This window comes from Pelophylax lessonae, assembly GCF_965119305.1.
Source record: "Pelophylax lessonae genome assembly, chromosome: 2".
NCBI classification, from domain to species: Eukaryota; Metazoa; Chordata; class Amphibia; order Anura; family Ranidae; genus Pelophylax; species Pelophylax lessonae.
Genome location: NC_138769.1, coordinates 671,049,406 through 671,069,947, shown reverse-complemented (window position 1 = coordinate 671,069,947; position 20,542 = coordinate 671,049,406). Strand labels below are relative to the sequence as shown.

Below are 20,542 nucleotides of genomic sequence, written 5' to 3'. Positions count from 1 at the left end.
TGCCCATTCTTGAGACCTCTACCAAGCTGTGATGACACTCCAATCCCAGCATGCCCAGGCAGACTAAGTACGGTGGGACTTGCAGTTTTACTATAGCCAATCAGAGTTACTTGACCTTCACGACTTACAAATGTTGCCAGCCTGAATTAGTGGTTCAGTCCAATCAAAACATTTGCTGGTTTTAAGAGAACTAGATTAAGCTGGTGTTCCAATGTTCCAGGAAGAACAATGAGTACAATGATTCTTCTTATTCCTTGGATCTGTGGAGGGGTGAGGAGGTGGAATGTTTGCTGTTCGATAGAACAGCTTTAGAATTTTTTTTTTTTTATATGATTTGCAAAAAAAATCTTGAGAAAAACAAGAACTCCTTTGTATTATGCTGCTGTACAATAGAAAACATCTGATCCAATTCTTTTTCAAGCTTAGGTTTGCATAACGTCAGTTTCCAAAGAAGCAAGCAGATTCCATAGAAAGATTATTGCACAGCGTTCCACCATCAGCCAAGTTAGATGATCGCCTCGTGCTCATCGCTGCAATAGAGAGAACAAGCGTTACAAGCAGGAAACAGCAACTGAAACTTATATGTCCATAGAGCTGGGCACATACAGAGTAGCAGGAGGGGGGCCCCGTGTATTAAACTGGTATACACTGTTCCCATTATGGCCAGTTCTGATAAACCATCCAAAATTTGGTTAGAATATGGCCTCGCCAGCCACTGCATGCTTGACATCTCTTAATTGAGAGACCAGAGGAGGAAAATTATCAGCCCATCAGCGATGGCATCCAATCAGGTGCAACCATCTTCTGATGACTGTCAGAATACAATAGCCATCCATCTGCACTGTATCGCATGAAAGAAGCAATCTGCTATGTGTACAGTCAGCTTTACCTACACACCAGGCATACCTACTAGGGGGAGTTTTTTTACCCCTACTATGTCCAGGCCATTGAGTACAATGGAGAACTTTTCCATTTTTTTTTCTCTATGTCTAGACATTTACTTTCGCTCAACATCAGCTGGGCAGGGTTGATAAAACTACTGAGAGCACAGGACAGTACTGGATCTCTGGCAGGATTAATAGGTATTATCTGGACTTCATATAACAAAACATATTTATTAGTACATTTAACACAGTGGTATGTAAAATGTGCCCTCTACTTGCCTTTATCTGGCCCTTGGGACTATTCCTCGAACTGACACCAACAATGGGGAACTATTCGTTCCACTGATACCAGCGATGGAACACAATTCCTCCCACTGACCCAAACGATGGGAGACTACGCCCTCCACAGACCCCAACAATGGGACACTATTCCTCCCAATGAAACCAATGATGGGACACTATTCCTCCCACTGATAACAGTGATGGGACACTATTCCTCCCAATGACCCCAATTATGGGAACTACTCCTTCCGATACCAATGATGGGATCATGGATACAAACAATGAGACACACTTACTCCCACTGACCCCAACTATGGGAGACTTTTCCTTCCATTGGTCCCAATAATAGGATCACGGATACCAACAATGGGGCACTATTCCTCCCACTGACCCTAATGATGGGGTGCTCTCTCTCCCAATTACACCAATTATGAGACACTATTCCTCCCATTGACTCCAACTACCTGAGACTACTCCTTCCACAGACACCAATGATAGGATCATGGATACCAACAATGGGACACTATGCCTCCCACTGTCCTCAACTATGAGAGACTACTCCTTCCACTGATACCAGTAATGGGGCACTATTTCTTCCACTGACCCCAATGATGGGAGACTACTCCTTTTACAGATACCAATGATGGGGCACTATTGCTCCCACTCACACCAGCAATAGGGTACTATTCCTCCCACTAACCCAAACGATGGGGCACTATTCCTCTCAATGACACCGATTATGGGACACTACTCCTCCCACTGAAACCAGTGATGGAATATTATTCCTTCCATTGACCCCAACAATGGAAGACTACGCCTTCTACCTATACCAATGATGGGGCACTATTTCTCCCAGTGACACCAATCATGGGACATTATTCCTTCCACTAATACCAATAATAGAGTACTATTCATTCTCCAACTAACCACAGGTGCTATGTGAGCTTCTTACACTGACCAGTATGATACATTGTCTACTCCCACTGACACTGAAACATTTTCCATCCCACTGGCCACAGTGAAACTGACTTAAAAGTCTGAAGAACAGTAAACTGACCCTTTATTTAGGGAGATCTGAGACCCCGGAAGGGAGAAAAACAGAGAAGTTTATTGTTCAGGTTTACATAAACTAAGTGGCTATACTCAACGCTAGCCAATCGTATTTAATTTTAAATAGGGTTAAACACCTGCCAGGTTTTTATTGTTGCCTGTGTCCTTAGTAGGGAGATTACCCTTAGTTTCTGTTATGAAGTAATGTTAAATCAATCCAACGAGGCCAAAACAGAGAGAACGAATTCACAGTAGAGCAAGAAAGGGTTAAAATATGAAAAGTTTTTTTTTTGTAGCCTCCAACATTCAATTCACATGTTCCAATGAAATTCCATTGCTAGCTACAAAACACACATGCCATCTAGTGGAAAGAAAACAGTACTACATACTATATAGATCAAAGAATAATATAAATGTAATATACAGGTAGCGCGAGGCCAATCGCTCTCTTTCATACATGGGCCTCCATGTATGAAAGGACACAGGGAGCTGAGACTCAGCTGCTTGCTTAGGGGGCATTGAACAGGAGGATGGGGGGCCAGGATCACAGAAGAGGGACCCGAGAAGAGAAGGATCCGAGCCACTTTGTGCAAAACCACTGCAACAGAGGAGGTAAGCATAACAGGTTTGTTATTTTTATAGGAAAAAAAAACGAGACTTTACAATCACTTTAAATACTTGTTTGGGGGCTCAGCTCTACATTGGGAACCATGCTGGAAACAGAACCCAATGCTGCCAGATTAAAGTGATTGTAAAGTCTCATTTTTTTTTTTGCTATAAAAATAGCAAACATGTTATTTTTACTTGCTCAGTTGCTGTGGATTTGCACAGAGTAGCCCAGATCCTCCTCTTCTCGGGTCCCTCTTCTGTGATCCTGGCCCTTCCCTCTTGTTCAGTGCCCCTGTTCCGTGAAAAAACCATACCCGTGAGAAAACTTCCGGTGCACCTACGGAGGGTATGGATTTCTCACAGTAGTGTGTGTAATGTTACACTTGCCGCTGTTACATTAAAACAGCTCCTCTGCAACATGAGTCATCTCCGCTCCTATCCCTCTCACTTCCCTCATCTCGGCTAATAAATATAAAAGCGGATCATGGAGCCGAGATCGCCGTCGTTTACATTTCATACACCTCCCGCCGCTTTTATATTTATTAGCCGAGATCAGGGATGTGACAGGGATAGGAGCGGAGATGACCCATGTTGCAGCCGAACTGTTTTAATGTAACCGCCGCAAGTATAACATTACACACACTACCGTGATAATTTCATTCCCTCCGAGCATGCGTACTTGTGAACTTCTCTGCTGTGCAATGACGTATCCGGGGCTCTGAGCATGTGCACTGTTACGCTGCTCAGCTGTTTCAGACAGGAAGTGACAAGGGTATGGAATTCTAACGAGGTATGGTTTTCTAACGTTACACCCCCATAGCAAGCAGCTTGCTATGAGGGCACCCGAGCTGAGTCACAGCTCCCTTTGTCCATTCAGACACGGAGCCCTGACCCCCTTTCTTGCCTAATTGGTTAGCTGACTAATTGACGGCAGCTGGAGCCAATGGCGCTGCTGCTGTGTCTCAGCCAATCAGGAGGGAGAATCTCAGTCGGCTGAGAGATTTGTGGACATCACTGGACAGAGGGACCTCAGGTAAGTGTTAGGGGGACTGCTGCACACAGAAGGCTTTTTATCTTAATGCATAAATGGCCCAACGGCTGTGTCTCATTCAATCAAGAGGAATAGTGCCAGACAGTCAAGGGACTCGTGGACATCACTGGATAGAGATGGGGCTCAGGTAAGTATTAGGGGGTGCTGGGGAGGCTGCTTCACACAGAAGGCTTTTTATCTTGTGTAGAATGCATTAAGATAAAAAAAAAAAAAAAAAAAAAACCTTCTGCCTTTACAACTCCTTTAAGTGCTACCAATAAACCACAGTGCTGCTTAGTAGGGATTGACTGATTATCGGTGGGGCCGATAGCCACTTTTTTTGAAGTATCAGTATTGGCCACAATATTACCGATATTGCTTCAAGTGGTTGTACCGGAGTGATGCCTGCAGCTACAGACATCACCCCGGAACCGTTTTTGTTTTTAGAGCGGACGGTCGGCTTTCTTGTAATGACAAACAAAGGGGCGAAGCCGCTGCTAGGCTGTTATTACAAGCGGGAAGGGACTTTTGTAAGAACTTACAGTGAAATCCTTTTCTCTGAAGTTCGACAGACGCAGCAGCGCCTTATCTTCATGACTTATAGTGTTATGCTCCTCCTTCTAGGAATAGGCACTAGGCAGGAAAAAACAAAAAAAAAAAAAAACTTAACCACGCCTATGGGGGCTGTCCCTCAGGGATAACCCTTCAGACTCTGCTATCATCGTACAGTTTGGTTGCAAGCAGTGTTTAGAATGGATAAAAACCCATTCCTCAGAAGTAGAGGGGCGGGTGCTGCATCTGTCGAACTTCAGAGAAAAGGATTTTACGGTAAGTTCTTACAAAAATCCAGTTTTCCCCATCGTTCATCAACAGACGCAGCTCCTTATCTTAATGACTCATAGGGATGTCCCAAAGCAGTATAATCATGAGGGGAGGGAAACTACGCAGAAACAAAACGTAAGTCCCCAATGGCTAAACTTAGCCAACCAGGTAACATGGAGCTCAACCAGGAACTACTGGAGCTCATCCGGAAAAAAATTGAACCCTCAAAGAGAAACTAAACAGAGTTCTCTTTTAAACTGAAGCCTGCAAAACCTTGCGACCAAAAGAAGCAGCCGCGAATGCCAACACATCTACCTTGTAGAATTTTGTGAACGTATGCACAAACGACCAAGTTGCCGCCTGATAGCGAAAAGCCCAAGATGCACTCAGCGGTCTTGTAGAATGAGCCTTCAAAGGAGATACCCGACCCAGGGAAAAGAGAAACCTGACCCCTCAGTGAATAGGCCTGTACCACTGTCTGCCTAATCCATCTGGAAATGGTCGCAGCAGAAGCAGCCAATCCCTTACGAGGTCCATCAGTAAGGACAAAAAAAGACATCCGATTTTCTAAAGGACACAGTGGTCTCTAAATAAACTCTGATCGCCCGAGCCACATCCAAAGAATGCAAGACATACTCCTTAGGATGCTGAGGTTTAGGGCAAAGTGAAGGCAACACAATGTCTTCATTCAGAAGAAAATCAGAAACCACCTAAGGAAAGAATGACCGATTAGGTCGAAGTACCACCTTATCCCTATAAAAATGTGAAAAGAAATTCTGCGCTATCCCTGTGTATTAACCACCGATTACTCAACTCTATATACTATAGGAAGCAGCTTGCACCAATATGCATCCAACCACCTGTACAAAATACAATAAATAAATATATATATCTATATATAAAATATTAAGTGCAAAGATCCTGAACCCTTGAGAAAGCCCACTGGACGCTACGTGTGAGGTGGGCAGTGACATAATCATGCTGGGACTAGGTGGAGCTGTGTATGCAGAGGATTGTATTGTGAAATGCTCTTTTTTACTTCTGAAATGTGAGTGGATTTTTATATGGAAAAAATGCTTTTTATTAGCGATTTGCACTACGGTTCTTTCCTCTTGCCTCCTATATGATTGACAGCATGCTGAGAGCCACAGATTTGGAGTGTATAGCCAGTGGGAGTGGTGCCACTTATAACACTGCAAAATGCATATAGACCTCTTTAATTAGTGAGGTCCATTCAAGCAGGTCAGAAGACACCCATAAGTGGGGTGAAGGGCATTGTGGTGATCAGAGACAATTACTGAAGAGTTTCTGGTGTATGGGACTGCACCACTTTTTTTTTTAATGGACATTGAATCATTTAGTGAGGGATTATATATATATATATATATATATATATATATATATTTAAAAGAAAAGATGGACTCACATTTTTAATGAATTTATTATACAGATTTTAACACTGTTTTCAGATATTTATTTATGCACTAGAATTTGAATGCACTTTACTGAAGGAGCGTGCTGCACTTTTTTGTGACCACCTTATCCCTGTGAACCACCAGATAAGGTGAGCGGCAAGACAACGCCGCCAGTTCAGATATCCTGCGGGCAGAAGTGATCGCCACCAAGAAGTCAACCTTCTGAGAAAGAAGGCAGCAAAATCTCCTGAATTTTTTAAAAAGGAGGCTTTTGAAGAACAGATATCACCAGATTTAGATCCCACAGAGGTAACGGGCATCGCCTCGGAGAAGCCATATGGCGCACTCCCTGGTTAAAGGTCCGATTAGGACATGCGTGGCTAACGGGCACTGAAAATATATAGCCAAAGCCGAAACTTCGCTTTTGATAGTACCCAAAGCCAACCGCTGTTCAACCCCTTTCTGCAAAAAGGCCAAAACCCTAGTGATCGAAAAAACGAGGGTGCACCTTCAGCGATTCACAACATGAAATGTACCATTACCACGTACGATGGTAGCTCTTCCTGGAAGTTTACTTCCTAGCCTTTACGAGTGTAGGAATCACAGTGTCAGAAAGACCCCTCTCCCTCAACACCGGACTTTCAACAGCCATGCCGTTAAAGCCAGCGACTGTAAAGCAGGATGGAAGATCGGACCTTGATACAGCAGATCTTCCCTGAGAGGAAGTCTCCAAGGGGTATCAGCGACCAGCCTTATCAGGTCTGCGTACCAAGACCAGCGAGGCCAGTCTGGAGCCACCAGAATGACCGGAATGCTTTCCACCTCTATCCTGCGCAGAAGACTCAGCAGGCGTTTCAATGGAGGAAATGCATAAATCAGCCAATACCGACCCCAAGGAGCCACCAGTGCGTCTGTGACGTCGAATAGCAGATCTCGAGACCTGGCTACGAATCTCTGCACCTTCTTGTTGAGACGAGAGGCAAACGGATCGACCTCGGGAGTCGCCAACCGGACACACAGGAGGCTGAAAAACTCCCTCCCTGGTTATTGATGAAAGCCACAGCCGTGGCGTTGTCCGATTGAATCTAAACCGGACAACCTTGCAGACGAGTTGTCCAATGACTCAAAGCTTTATTGTTCTGAGCTCCAAAACATTTTTTTTTGGCAGTTTTGACTCTTCCCATCGTCCAAGTACCCTGGGCACAGAGCTTCCCCAGCACCCCGCCCCAGCCCGACAGGCTGGCGTCTGTGGTTACCACCGTCCAAAACAACGTTAAGGAAGGACTTGCCCTGGCACAGTGCTGGAGACTGAATCCACCAAAATGCAGCAGTAGGCCAGCAATAGCACCGTTACCACTCTGGGACCAGCGCGTCTTCACAGCGCGGCAGAGAGAAAAGAAACGCCCATTGCTTACCCGCCCACCCGAGGCAGTAGCTTCCCGTGCTCTGCACATCCCCGGTCTCCGACAAAATGGCCGCCGACACCCAGGCAAAGAGACGACCCACAGGTTGCCAAGACCTGTGATAAGGGCGCCAGACCACCAAAAAATAGCAGCCCACGCCGCCGCACATGCGGCCCAATATGGGCCACCTAACCACAGGCCCGGGGGTCCTGGCGGAGGTCTTCCACTGTGAAGACCCCCCCCCCGCAGTGGAAAAAGTGCAACCACAACAACCCCCCACTGAGAACACCTCCCCCCACCATCCACTACCCTGCCCTGCACCCTCAGGTGCCACACATATAGGGGACCCCCACCAAAGTGTCCCAGGGCCCCAAGCCAAAGTAGGGGGAGGTCATGGCAGGAGGGGGAAGGTCCCAGACGAGCCATCATAGCGAGGGGGGTGACAAGCGGAGTGGGTACCTAAAAAGACCTACTCACCTTGGAAGGCGCCCGCGTCCACCCCAGGCCCGCTAACCAGATGGGGGACTGAACTTACCTGACCACGCTGCTGAGGATGGGCATCCAAACTGACAGACCGCCTCCGCACCGCAGTGAGGGCGCTGTCGACCAAAGGCCACGCTGCGACGCTGGCAGGCCAGGTGTGTGCGTCCCTGGCGGAAAGTCACGCAGGCCAGTCCCCGTCCACGGGACTATAGTCGTTATGGAGACCCAGTGCGGAGCTACAGTCTGCAAGCGCTCGCTTGCACAAACTGGGAGACCGTAAGGCTCTCATATAGCCAGTCTGAAACCCAGCCAGCAGATCCATCAGGAACCAGAGTCAGCAGCTTCAAAAATAAAATAAAAAAATCCAAAAAGGAAAAAAAGGTTCCCTTTAAGACGTTTAAAAAAGGCAGCCAGGACAAACATCCCAGCAGGGAGCTGTTTGGCCACTCCTAAGTCCAGGCAGATAAAAGTGGAAATGCAGTCGTGAGGGCGAGGGTAATAGCCTGAGGGTACCGCCTCCTGGGTGTGTCAAAACATTTTGCTCTGCCTGGTCACTCCTAGTGGGAGGGGCTTATTACCCAACCGTCTATGAATAAGCAGCAGCTACGTCCATCGGTGGACGAAAGAGAAAAAGGGGGCTATATGGCTAGATCGTTTAAATAGGCAGAGAGGCAAATAAATGATTCCATGTATTTATTTTCCATATAGTAAAAAAGTATGTCAATACATAGACATGTGGGTGTGTGCAATAAATCAAAATGGAGTGCAGTGACATAAAACATAGAAGACAAGACAAGACATTTATACAAATAATTGCTACAACCGACCAGTGTGTGTTGAAATCTAATGACAGGGACAACAGATATATCCACAGCTAATGCTGTATGATGCCTTTAAATAAGGAAGATTCTCCTGGTAAAAAAAGTCCCCCTAGAAGCTCGGACACAGATAGAAAGTCCATATATTCAAAACAATATATCAAAATAGCAAAGAGCCTGATAAATATATGGCACGAGGGACCACCATTAATGCTGTTCCTGAAACAATAGTTCATTGATAAAGTTCCACAGTTGAAATGCAAACGGTCTATGATGCAGTAAAAAAGTCTGCAGGGCTTGATAATTGCTGACAGGTAACACCAAGCAACTGTGAGTTAAATGAGATGCATAGGATAAATGGTGGCCAAGTATTCAATGATCTTCATAGAGGTTAAAGAGAAGCCGGCTACACACTGTGTGTGAGATTAGATACATAAGTATCTTGAGGACTGCTCCCTTTTAAATTGTGTATCATGGAAGGGTCAGCATATCAGCAGCAGATATAATGATGCAAAAGTTGTTACTTTTTTTGTATAAACAGGGGGAACATATAGTGGCTGGTGGTAATTCAAACAGAGCTTGACTGTGCTGAAATCATATGCAACAGACCAGAAATGGAAAAAATTAGTTCATCTTGTTGCACGGAGCCCGTTTACCTTGCAGCCACTTTGTAATGGTAATCCCCTGGCTTGTTCCTTGATAAGGGTAAATTCTTCTGAGCTGCTATATCATATGCCGTGATCCCTTCAGAGACTGCCTGCTGTATTGGCCACTGGAAATCCCTTTGCTGGGGTAGCTTAGAGGCTTGCATCAGGACTTCGCTATGAGTCCGCCATCCGTCGGGGGTTCTTAGTGAGAAGACACAGCCATTAGTGACGTCAACGCGTTTCGCTATTTGAATAGCGTAGCTTCTTCTGGGCGATAGTAAGCCGGCAGCTGATCCCTTATATGCGTGTCTCCACAACTGCACGGACATCGGGTATATTTAACAAGCAAATAAGAGAGCTTCTTAAAGCAGAGTTCCGGGCACAAAATCGATATTTTTTTTTGTGCCCGTCCGCTAGTTCTGCATCACCTGAAAAGGAATTGGATAGTTAGGTTTATTTTTTTTAAAACTCACCTTGTAATTGAAGATCGTAAATACTCACCTCAGGGTACTTCCTCCCTCAGCGCCGCGGCTCCGCTGTCACTTCCTGTCTCGCAATGATTCCTGGGAGCTGAACGTCATCGCTCCCAGGAATCAATGCGACGGCACCGGCCCCGCTCGTCACTTCCGGGCAACGCCGCATTCCCCTGCTAAACAGCTTCTGGGCATGCCCAGAAGCTGTTTAGGAATGCGGCGCCGCACCGGAAGTGACGAGCGGGGCCGGTGCAGGCGCATTCTGGGAGAAGAAGACGCGGAAGAAGACGCAGAAGAGGACCGCGCCGGCTTCAGCTGCCCATAAGAGAGATGAAAACGTTGTGGAAGAAATTTTATAAGTAAGTATTTCTTCTAAAAGGTAAGTGCGAACCGGGACAGATCAGAGGCTAGCCATTGTGGAATGTACTAGCCCTGACTGTCCCGGGGGTATGTTTGTTAAAAAATGACTTCTGTGCCCGGAACTCCGCTTTAAGTATTTAACTCTTTAATGCAACTAACCAATAGCCGATGGTTAGAAAAGAGGGAACTGTATTCCATATCCCGTGCAAATACAGATTGAGACAAATAGATAAGCTTTAGTCATCTTTCAGTTGGATCAAGGTGGAAAAATCATTGTAATATTATATATATATATATATATATATATATATATATATATATATATATATATATATATATATATATATATACACACATATACATACATACATACACACACACACATACATATACACGTATATAGCCAGATAAATGTCCTCTGGGGTTTAAATGGAATTTTAAAAAAAAGCCAAGATGGAAATTCTAACTTGCTGGAATGGGAAAACATACAGACAGGACATGACATCTACATCGTACAAAAATGTACACATAACCATACAGTGCAAGTTGTCAAACATGCTGCATATTAAAAATCCTCTAGTGCATTTGGGGGTATAAAGATTATATCCAAATTACGGTTTAAGTCAAATCCAAAGTCAAACCAAGTTTAAACTATACAGGTTATTTTCCATTCAAAACACCCATTTTAGGAAAGAAAGAGATAGGCTTATAAAGATTTTGCATCCTTCCCCACTATTGTCTTTTATTTTCATTTACTTTTACAGATGTTTTTCTAATATGGTGGGGATAGGTGTCAATATTGCGATAGGAAAATGTGGATCAATCTATTGTTCCAGGAACACTTGGAAATTCATCTCTGTGTTTAAACCATACGGTGTCAAGCTTTTTAGGTTAAAGATCCACCATTTTTCCTTTTGCAATTAAGATGCGATTAAAGTCGCCTCTTCTTGGAGATGACTTTAATTTGAAAATGCCCTTAAGCTTCATGCCATCAAGTTTTCCCTGGTGATACTGGGTAAAGCCTTTAACATGTGACCTGCTACCACATGTAAATGGCGGGACAAGGATTCCACCCCTCTATACACGGGACCCGGAAAGGTTGGAGACTCTTCCACCTGTACCAGAGTTGCTTTATTCAACCTGGCCACCGGAGAATCCACTTTCGGTGGTACAGTCCACCTATTGGACACCGCCTCCGCAAAAGGATAACGGCGTGCAAAACGCTTGAGCACCACCAACATGTGCTTAATGCATCGCAATTGTTCATCCACAATAGAATGAAACAATTCTGGACAAGGGAACACCTTGCCCGATTTACGAGATTTGCGGGAGCCAAAGGACACCTGCGTATCGGACGCTGTAGGTTAATCAGCCAATTTTAGGGTATCCCGCACAGAAATTATGAGGGCTTCCACCAATGCGCGTTCCTGCGTGGCGGCTGATGGGGACAGGTCCTCTTCACCGTCAGAATGTAAAGACACCGACCCCTCAAAGTGGTCTGTGTCCGCGGCAACCATATCTGTCTCAGAGTCCGAAGAACCTGGCGATGGAGGGGAGGGTGGAGGGCATTTGCGGCTGGCAGCAAAGGAAATGACAAAATCCACTTTTGACATTAGGCTTTGCAAAAAAAAAAAAAAAAAAAAAAAAAAAAAACAAAGCTTCCAGGGGGTCTGCAGGTGAACTTTTATCCTGGGACTCCACTGCTCAAATAAAAACATTTTTGTGTAATGCCCCTTAAAGACCCGCAAAAAAACATGGCCCCACCGCTATTACTGCGGATTCACAATCCCGGATTATTATGCAATAGCAGAGCAAAAGAGGAAAAAACCCACAGGGAAACCCAGGAACGTTACCAGACCACAGAGAAGCATCCAGCCTGATCAGTGTAAAAATGAAATTAACACTGTCTGCACAGGAAAAGGAAGAAGCTCTGCCTCTATCATTATAAGCCATGCCGCATGCCTGTCCATCCCACGGACCTCAAGAAAATGTCCGCTCATACATTCTCAATGGGGAAGTATAGAAAATGGCTGCCCATGCAAAATAAATGGGAACACAGAGACCATAACCCACAGCAAAATGGCGGCCTCCACGCAGTGCCATATGGTCTCCAGGAACCCCCGAAAGGGGTCCCAGAACAATCGGCATCTAAAAGGTCCATAGCCAACAGGTACCCACCCAGGACAATCCAACCCCCTCAAATAAGTGCCATAACGGCCGCATTATTACTGCCCCCCCCCCCCCCCCAGGTAAAACCTGCTAGGGGTAGGGGAATGCCAAGGGGTACACACCAGATTAGTCCTCCAGGGTGTGCTAGGCTTGTCCCCATCCATCTGGGCACTGTCGTGGCGAGGCCTAGTTCTGGACTATAATCTGCTCATGCTCCCCGGGCCAGGCTGGGAGACCTTAAGGATCTAGATTATCCAGTGCAAAACCGCAGGCGGCTGTTGCTTGTAGTTCCTCTGGATCTTGGTCCTCAGGAACGAACTAGTAAAAAAAAAAAAAAATAAAATCACAAACTTTCCCTGTTACAGCTAAGACCGAAGTCCCAGCAGGGAGCTAGGTCCTATTCCTAACACTAGGCAGAGCAAAACTGTTTTATGATAGCAGAGTCTGAGGGGTTATGCCTGCAGGGACAGCCCACATAGGTTTGGTTACGTTTTTTTCCTGCCTAGTGCCCATTCCTAGAAGGAGGAGCATAACCCTACGAGTCATGAAGATGAGAAGCTGCGTCTGTCGATGAATGATAGAGAAATCGGTATTAGACCTGAAAAAATGATATTGGTCGATCCCTACTGCTCAGACATACCAATGCCTGGTAAACTCCACCCTATTATCAAAAATAATCAGGTGTTAGCACTTGGTAACCTGGGCTAAAGAGAAAAAAAAAAAAATCGCCTGCTTTATTAATTCTGGAATTCAAGCAACATGCATATACTGTCCTTGGAATTGCATGAAGCAAATCATTGCAAATATAGCGATACACAATAAAAATAATGACGCTTCTACTTACATGGTGCGGTAGCGGACTCCCCTCCTGGAGTTGTAAAATCGGCACCCAAAGTACGCTATTGCCAGGATGCTCAGTGTCAACACAATCCCACCAATAAAACTACCCAAGTCAAATCCTGATATCTTTTGTGTTCCCGAGGACATGGTACCTGTGTACAAAATACAATATTTATAGTGTATATTTCTTGACCATAACATGACCCACCAAAAATAACATTGTTCTACTCCCGGTGAGCATGGGGATACCACGTGTGCATCGTTTGCTGCTTGTACTTGTATGTAGGGGCAACAAACAAGAGTGCCCTTTTTTATTCTACCTAAAACACACGGACACTAAATATATATGCACTATATATAAAATGTATATATATCAATCTATAATTTTTCCAACCTAAAGCACAGGGACACCAAAAATATATATATTTTTTATCCAACTTAAAAAACATACAGACACCAAAACTGATGCGAACGCCAACAATAACTTGGATCAAGCTGTGATCTATTTTTTGTTTTTTTTTCAAACCTTTATTTCAGGTGCTTATATAGCACCAAAAATTTACGCAGTGCTTTATATATGTATATGGTACATTCACATCAGTCAGTCCCTGTCCTCAAGAAGCTTACAGTATAGGGTTTTTTTCCCACAGACCTCCTCTAGAGAGGAAAAAAAACAACCAATCAACGTCTAGATTTCATATTCAAAACTTAAAGTAGAACTACAGTTGGCATTGAAAAGAATAACCCTCCTTTAAAATAATCACATTTTGTGGCTTTGCAGCCTGAAATGTAGACAGACACAACATTTGTTTTATCCAGCTGAAGTTATGCAACATCCAAGTGAAAGATATTACATGTCAGAAAAAAATAAAAAAAAAACAGGCACTGAGTTGAAAAAAGGGGTCACCTCCCCTCCTTATATCAGTATTCTGTTGAACCACCATATGCTTTAATTTTAACCTTTAGTCTGTTAGGATAGGTTTTCACTAACTTTTCACATCTAGACTTTGCAATATTTGCCCACTCTTCTTTTCAGAACTGCTCAAGAACAGTTCAAATTGATGGTGACCATTTGTGGACTGCAGTCTTCAAGTCATTCCACAGATTTTCAAAGGGGTTTAAGTCTGGGCTCTGACTAGGCCATGCAAGGACATTTCACCATTTTCTCCTTCAACCACTGTGTGGTAATTTTTGCTGCGTGCTTTGGCTTATTGTCATGTTGGAAGGTAAACCTTCTTCCCATTGACCACTTTCTGTCAGAGGGCAGCAGATTTCCCTCAAAAATTTGATGGTATTTTGCCCCATCCATTTTTCCTTCTATCCTGACAAGTGCTCCAATCCCTGCTGCAGAGGAACACCCCCATAATAGGATTTTACCACCTCCATGCTTTACTGTAGAAATTGTGTTATTTGGATGGTGAGTGGTATTGGATTTCTGCCAGACATATCGTTTGGTGTTGAGGCCAAAAAAAAAAAATCAATTTTAGTCTCATCTGACCATAATAACTTTTTCCATGTGGTCTCAGAATCTTCAACATGTTGCATGTGACCTTTGAGGAGTGGCTTTTTTGCAACCCTCCCATACAAGCCACATTTGGGAGGATTTTGTGATATTGTTGTCACATGCACACAATGAACACGCTTTGTAATAAATTCCTGCAACTGCTTCAGAGTTGCTGTAGGCCTCTTGGTAGCCTCTCTGACCAATTTCCTCCTGGCTTTCATTCAGTTTGCAGCGACGTCCTGATCCAGGGAGGGTCTGTGTTATACCACATACCTTCCACTCCTTAATAGACTTTAATGTGCTTCTTACCATTGATAAAGCCTTTGCATTTTATTTTGTATTCATGTGCTGGCTTGTGCCTGACCACAACTTTATCCCAGTGATCTTTTGATAGTGCTTTGCCACCCATAGTCGATTGTTTGCTTTAGTTGCACTACCAGGAACTGAAATGCTCCAGGAAAGCTCTTTTCATGTTGAACTAATTAAAATGACCACAGCTGAAAGTCAAATGGCTTTGTGTGCCATTGAAAAGGTGATTAACTACACCTGAATGAGTTTACAATTCATTTTTAGGAGGGGGGGGGGGGTGATCCTTTTTCCAACTCATGGATTGTTTTTGAATTTATTTTACAAAGTAAATACAGCTGAATAAAACAAACTGTGTGTCTTCATTTCAGGCTAATTCATTCTTCATTTTAGGGTGAATCTTATCTATACCCACGGCATAGGCAAAACTTTTTTTCCTCCCATTTTGGATAGAGTAAAGAAGAAGCGTTACAACTCCTGTTGGTTTATTTTTTTGCCATCCATGTCCCATTGGGGAGATTTACCTTCACTTCCTGTCCCATAGCCAAACAGTAAGTGAGAGAAAATCCCTGAAAACTACCAGAACTAATGTCCCTATTGGAATATTTTCCCTCTATTACTTTTCTGGGGACAACCCAAAATTTGGGATTTTCTTTTACTTTCAAAAACAAATGGTAAACAGGACAAATAGGGTGAATCTCCCAAATGGGGGCACAGACAGCAATAGAAACTGAAAAAATTGTAGCTGGAAGCTGATTGGTTGCAAGTACAGCTGCTCCAGATTCTGCTACTGTTATTATAAATTTCCCCTAATGTATAATTTTTTTCCTCACAGAGGATATAGCGATTCAAGGTAGGTTCCTATAACAAGTGATTGATGTCACTGGTTATTACAGTGATCGGGGAGCGAGACTTTCCTGGCTTCCGAATGCAAGACTGCATTCACACCTCGGCATTTTGAATCGCGGGGCAGATTTGCCGCAAAACTGCCCGCAATTTCAAAGTGCCGAGGTGTGAATGACATATCGCAGAACGTACATTTGAGATGCCATTCATTTGAATGGCACCTAAAATTGTGGTGCGGTTCTACCGCGATTGTCGTGCGATAAAAGCAATCGCAGCAAACCACATCGTGTGAAGCTTTTCGCCCCAAAAAAGTTCAGGAGCTACTTTGGAGTGACATGCTTCACAATGCAGGTTGCCAGGATTGTAGCGTGACAATCATGGCAGAACTGCACTGCAATTTTAGGTGCCATTTAAATGAATGGCACCTCAAATGTGCATTCTGTGATTTGTCATTCGCACCTCGGCGCTTTGAAATCGCAGCACATCTGCCCGCGATTCAAAACACAGAGGTGTGAATGCAGCCTTAGTCAGAGACCACAAACTTTTGGTGACAGCTGAGTCTTTGTGCTGGGAGTGCAACATCAGCAAATTATTACGTCTGTGTGCAAGAGGCCTAAAACTAACTTTACATTTGCTCTTAAACTGCCTCTGAAATGCAATTTGTGCTTGAAAACGCTTTTCAGAGGCGCTTAATATATGGCAAGGAGGCGATATGATGCCTCCCTACCACTTGTTTTAACCAAAGAAATGCCACACCAACGTGATGCCACTCTGTGTAACCCATGCCATTGCAGACCCATTGCAGTGCTTCTCCATTCGCTTGATTTTTGCTGCTGGCACGAAACAAAGCATCGCAACCTGTGAACACCCCCATCCATTGCCTCTGTAGTTAACGATGGGGGTGGAGGGGGTTGGTGCTGAAAACATGGCTCAGCAATGCATTTTTAACACCTCCCAATTGCAGGTCTAATGAAGCCCTTCGAATGGAGGGGTTTTGGTTCCTTTTGCCTCTATAATCTCTCTGGCTATCTTGTCTCCTTAGATATTTAATACACTCCCATAAGCATTTCTACCACAATACATACTGGTCACAGGGGTGCCGGTGGTAAGGGATCCTTTGGTAGAAGTTACTGCTGTGGGTTTTGGCGTTCCTTTACTGGTCACAGTCGTAGAAGTGGTGGTACTTGCTGGAGTTGTACCTGAGAATATAAAATACACCAGAATATCAATAAAACAAAAAAAGGCATCATAATTAAAGACTAGATTTGACTTTATAATATTGTCCGCCTATAACCGTGCTGTGCGATCTTCCTTTTCTTCACAGTTCAGGTTGTTGGGTCATTTAGGCCAAGGTCAGCTGATTGCCATGTATGATGGTCTGTCAGCAAATGTAGCCCATGTTGGCAAACATAACGGCTGCTGAATCCACCCTAGCCTGGCTTTAGAGTGCTGGGCACGCTCTGCCTCATGGGTTAGTAGAGGAGCCACGTATAGTAGGACCTACTACAGATCCAGTTCAAGTGTCTCATCTCTCATGCTGAAAAATTCAGAATCAATTTAGAAAAAGCTGAATTCTATTAAACTCGAACATCGAAATACTCTTATTTTCTCCAGTTGAGTTTGTTAAATATAGTAATACACCACTTATCTGTTTGCTAATAATAATAATAATAATAATAATCTGTTGATCCTGCCAATACTCCTGTAAGCTGATAACTTCCTGTGCTCTTTGCCCCTCTACACTCTTACCGGGTAGCATTATTCCTAGCTATGTCTGACTACAGACCACCCCCCATGTTATGGAGAGAAGATATTCTGCGGTCCTGTCTAAAAGGTAACAAAGCTGCTCCTCCTTATACAGTGTGGTGAGTGAGCGCTGGCATCCTAGGATGGGAAAAATGTTACGGGCAGGATCACCAGACGGGAATAAAAGAAAATGCAGCCATCACATCAAAGCACTGATAAGCTTCAATATATTACATTTTTGTTTTAGGGGTTCAATGCGCTTGAAGCCAGGGGTTGATGCAAATCATCAGTAACTATTCAAGGCTGATACATCAGTTCCAAGGCCATGCAGCCTTAAGATTAGTGCTTCTAAGCCTTTTTTTTTCCTGGCACCCCTTAAAAATATGCCGATTCTTAACACCCCAGTCTAAAACATGGCCCCTCTGTTACATCATAAGCCCCTAATTTCAAATCACTGTCCCCCAATTACATTAGAGCCATCAGACTTCCTCCCATTTCACTTCAGTTCCACCTCCACATCAGAGTCTTTAACCTTCCTTTCCACATGAGAGTCCTCAGTCCTCTCTTTAAAATCAGAGTCTTTAGTCTCCCCTTTCACATCAGAGCCCTTAGGCCGGCCATAGATGGAGCAAATTTCTTTCCTGTAACCACAGGCTCCCACATCAACACAGACAGGGCTGACATAGGAATCTCTCCCGCAGAGCCATTGGTTTTCCCAAAGTAATTATTGCTAGCGGCTAGAAAAGCCGATAGCGATAGCTGCATGTAAAATCCAGCAGGCTGGTTGTACCCATTGATCGATTGATCAACATGTGTATATTCAGCCTGCCCATACATGGTTCAAATCTCAGCTGGTCCTGCAGGAACCATCTGAGATTCAAACCGTCTATGGCCGGATTCAGTTCCTCCCTCTAACCTCAGAGCCCTCAGTCCCTCCTTTCCACTTCAGAATCCTCAGTCCCTCCCTTTGACATCAGAGTCTTAAATCTCCCCTGCCACATGCGAGTCCTCAGTTTTTCCCTTTATCATCAGAATCCTCAGTCCCCCCACCTTTCAGAACAGAGTCCCCAAGACTTTTCAGAGTCCTCATCAACCCACCCCTTCACATCAGTCCTCAATTTTTTTTATTTTGTGCATTTTAAAAAGTGCCCTACCAGGTTCTCGCACGCTCCCTTCTGGACGGTCTGAATTTTCAACCAAATATTTTTTTCTAGCAATGAAAGCACCAGAATTTTTTAAATGTCCTTTAAATGTGGGAAAACCCCTGATGATGAAATGAATGAATCAGAAGGTTTTGGGGTAGGTTGTGTCAGCACTTACCTTTCTATTAACAACAGGGTGAAATCCTTTATGTAGCATGCACAAAACACAGATAACAGGATGCATGTCATCATTTGCCAGGCCTCAAAGGTTAACATTTTGCCCACAATACAAAGACAGAGACAAACAATACGACAAATATGGAAGAAAGGGGTCACCTGGCCACCTACAGTTTTTGTGGAAAAGAAATGGAACTGTCAGAACTGACAATGTGTGGCATTCTGCCTTCCTGAGCCTTGGGTATTGTATCATGTTAGGCTTTCACGAATATATGTAAACCCTAACACTGAACTTCTCTTAATTGCCCCATTTTGCCATTTTAAATACACAACTGAAAGTGTTTTGTTGTTATAAGTGCAAAAAATACCTGTTGATCCTGCCTGAAATCTTGTGAGTTGAAAACTTCCTCTTCTCTGCCAGCATTTTTCCTGTTCTCTCTTAATCCACTAACCCCCCAACCCCACCCCAATGCTATGCAGATAGAAGGGGCAACCGCGGCTGGAAGCTCCTTATAGCGGTGCTTCTAAACCTTTTTTTAGCCACGGTAACCTTGTAAAATTTACAGAATCTCAAGGCACCCCCAATCTGAAATAAGGGTTCCTTCTTTGCATCAAAGGCCCCCCATTTCACAATAGAGTCCTTGGCCTTCCCCTCATTTCACATCAGAGTCCTCAGTTACCCCCAACTCCCTTTAGCATCAGTCCTTATTTCCTACCTTTCACAACAAAGCAACTAGTCCCCCACTTTTAAATCAGAGTCCTCCCCCCCCATCCCTTCACATCAGAGTTCTCAGCCCCCCACCTATCCCTTCACATCAGAGTCCTTAGCCCCCCCCCCCCCCCAAATTCAGGGTTGGCCCAACTGCACTATGGAAATGCATTGCAGTGTTGCACCCCTGAAGAGCCCAGAAGGCACCCTGGTTGAGAATCGATTAGTCGGCAACTAATCGATTATAAAAATAGTTGTCAACTTTCTTCAGAATGATTAGTTGTTCAGCCGATTGGTTGGCCTGCATACAGAATGCATTATTTGTTTACATATCAGAAGACACAGTGAAGGACACATACAGCTCAGTACGCCATCCATACATGTCAGTGTCTGAGAATGAGGGAATGTGAAAGGAGCAATGCCTCATGGGACATGTAGTCCTGAGCAGGAAGTAAGTGGTTGTAAAAGCAGAAGTTTTTTTTTACCCTACTATAGGGGCACTCTATATTATACTTTGCAGCTTGCTATTGGGGCACTCTGAAGGCAGGAGGAGCCAAAAGCGTCAGGGGGACCCCAGAAAAGGAGAATCAGGACAGCTGTGTGCAAAACCATTACACAGAGCAGGTAGGTAAAACATGTTTGTTGAGTTTTTTATTCTGCCCAACAACAAAATTGGGCAAAAACAAAAAAGCATAAAAAAAATGCAAAAAACCTATTGCTGGCCATACACTTATTGATTTTCGGACGAGAATATTCATACAAAAAATATTTGTACGTTTGCTGAATGAAAGAATGTCGTTTAAAAATGTAACTTACTTTTAACATTC

The 20,542-nt window shown here is 44.1% G+C and overlaps 1 protein-coding gene across 1 annotated transcript in view; it reads right to left on the bottom strand.

The window, feature by feature from the left end:
- Positions 1 to 248: 248 nt before the first annotated feature.
- Positions 249 to 20,542, bottom strand: part of TMEM123 (transmembrane protein 123) — a 105,228-nt gene continuing 84,934 nt past the window's right edge. Inside the window, exons 3-5 of the mRNA XM_082248197.1 lie at positions 17,027 to 17,140; positions 13,290 to 13,437; positions 249 to 530 (exon numbers count right to left, since the gene is read on the bottom strand). Of these exons, the coding sequence (XP_082104323.1) occupies positions 506 to 530; positions 13,290 to 13,437; positions 17,027 to 17,140 (287 nt within the window). The 3' untranslated portion in view covers positions 249 to 505. The remainder of the gene's footprint in view (positions 531 to 13,289; positions 13,438 to 17,026; positions 17,141 to 20,542) is intronic.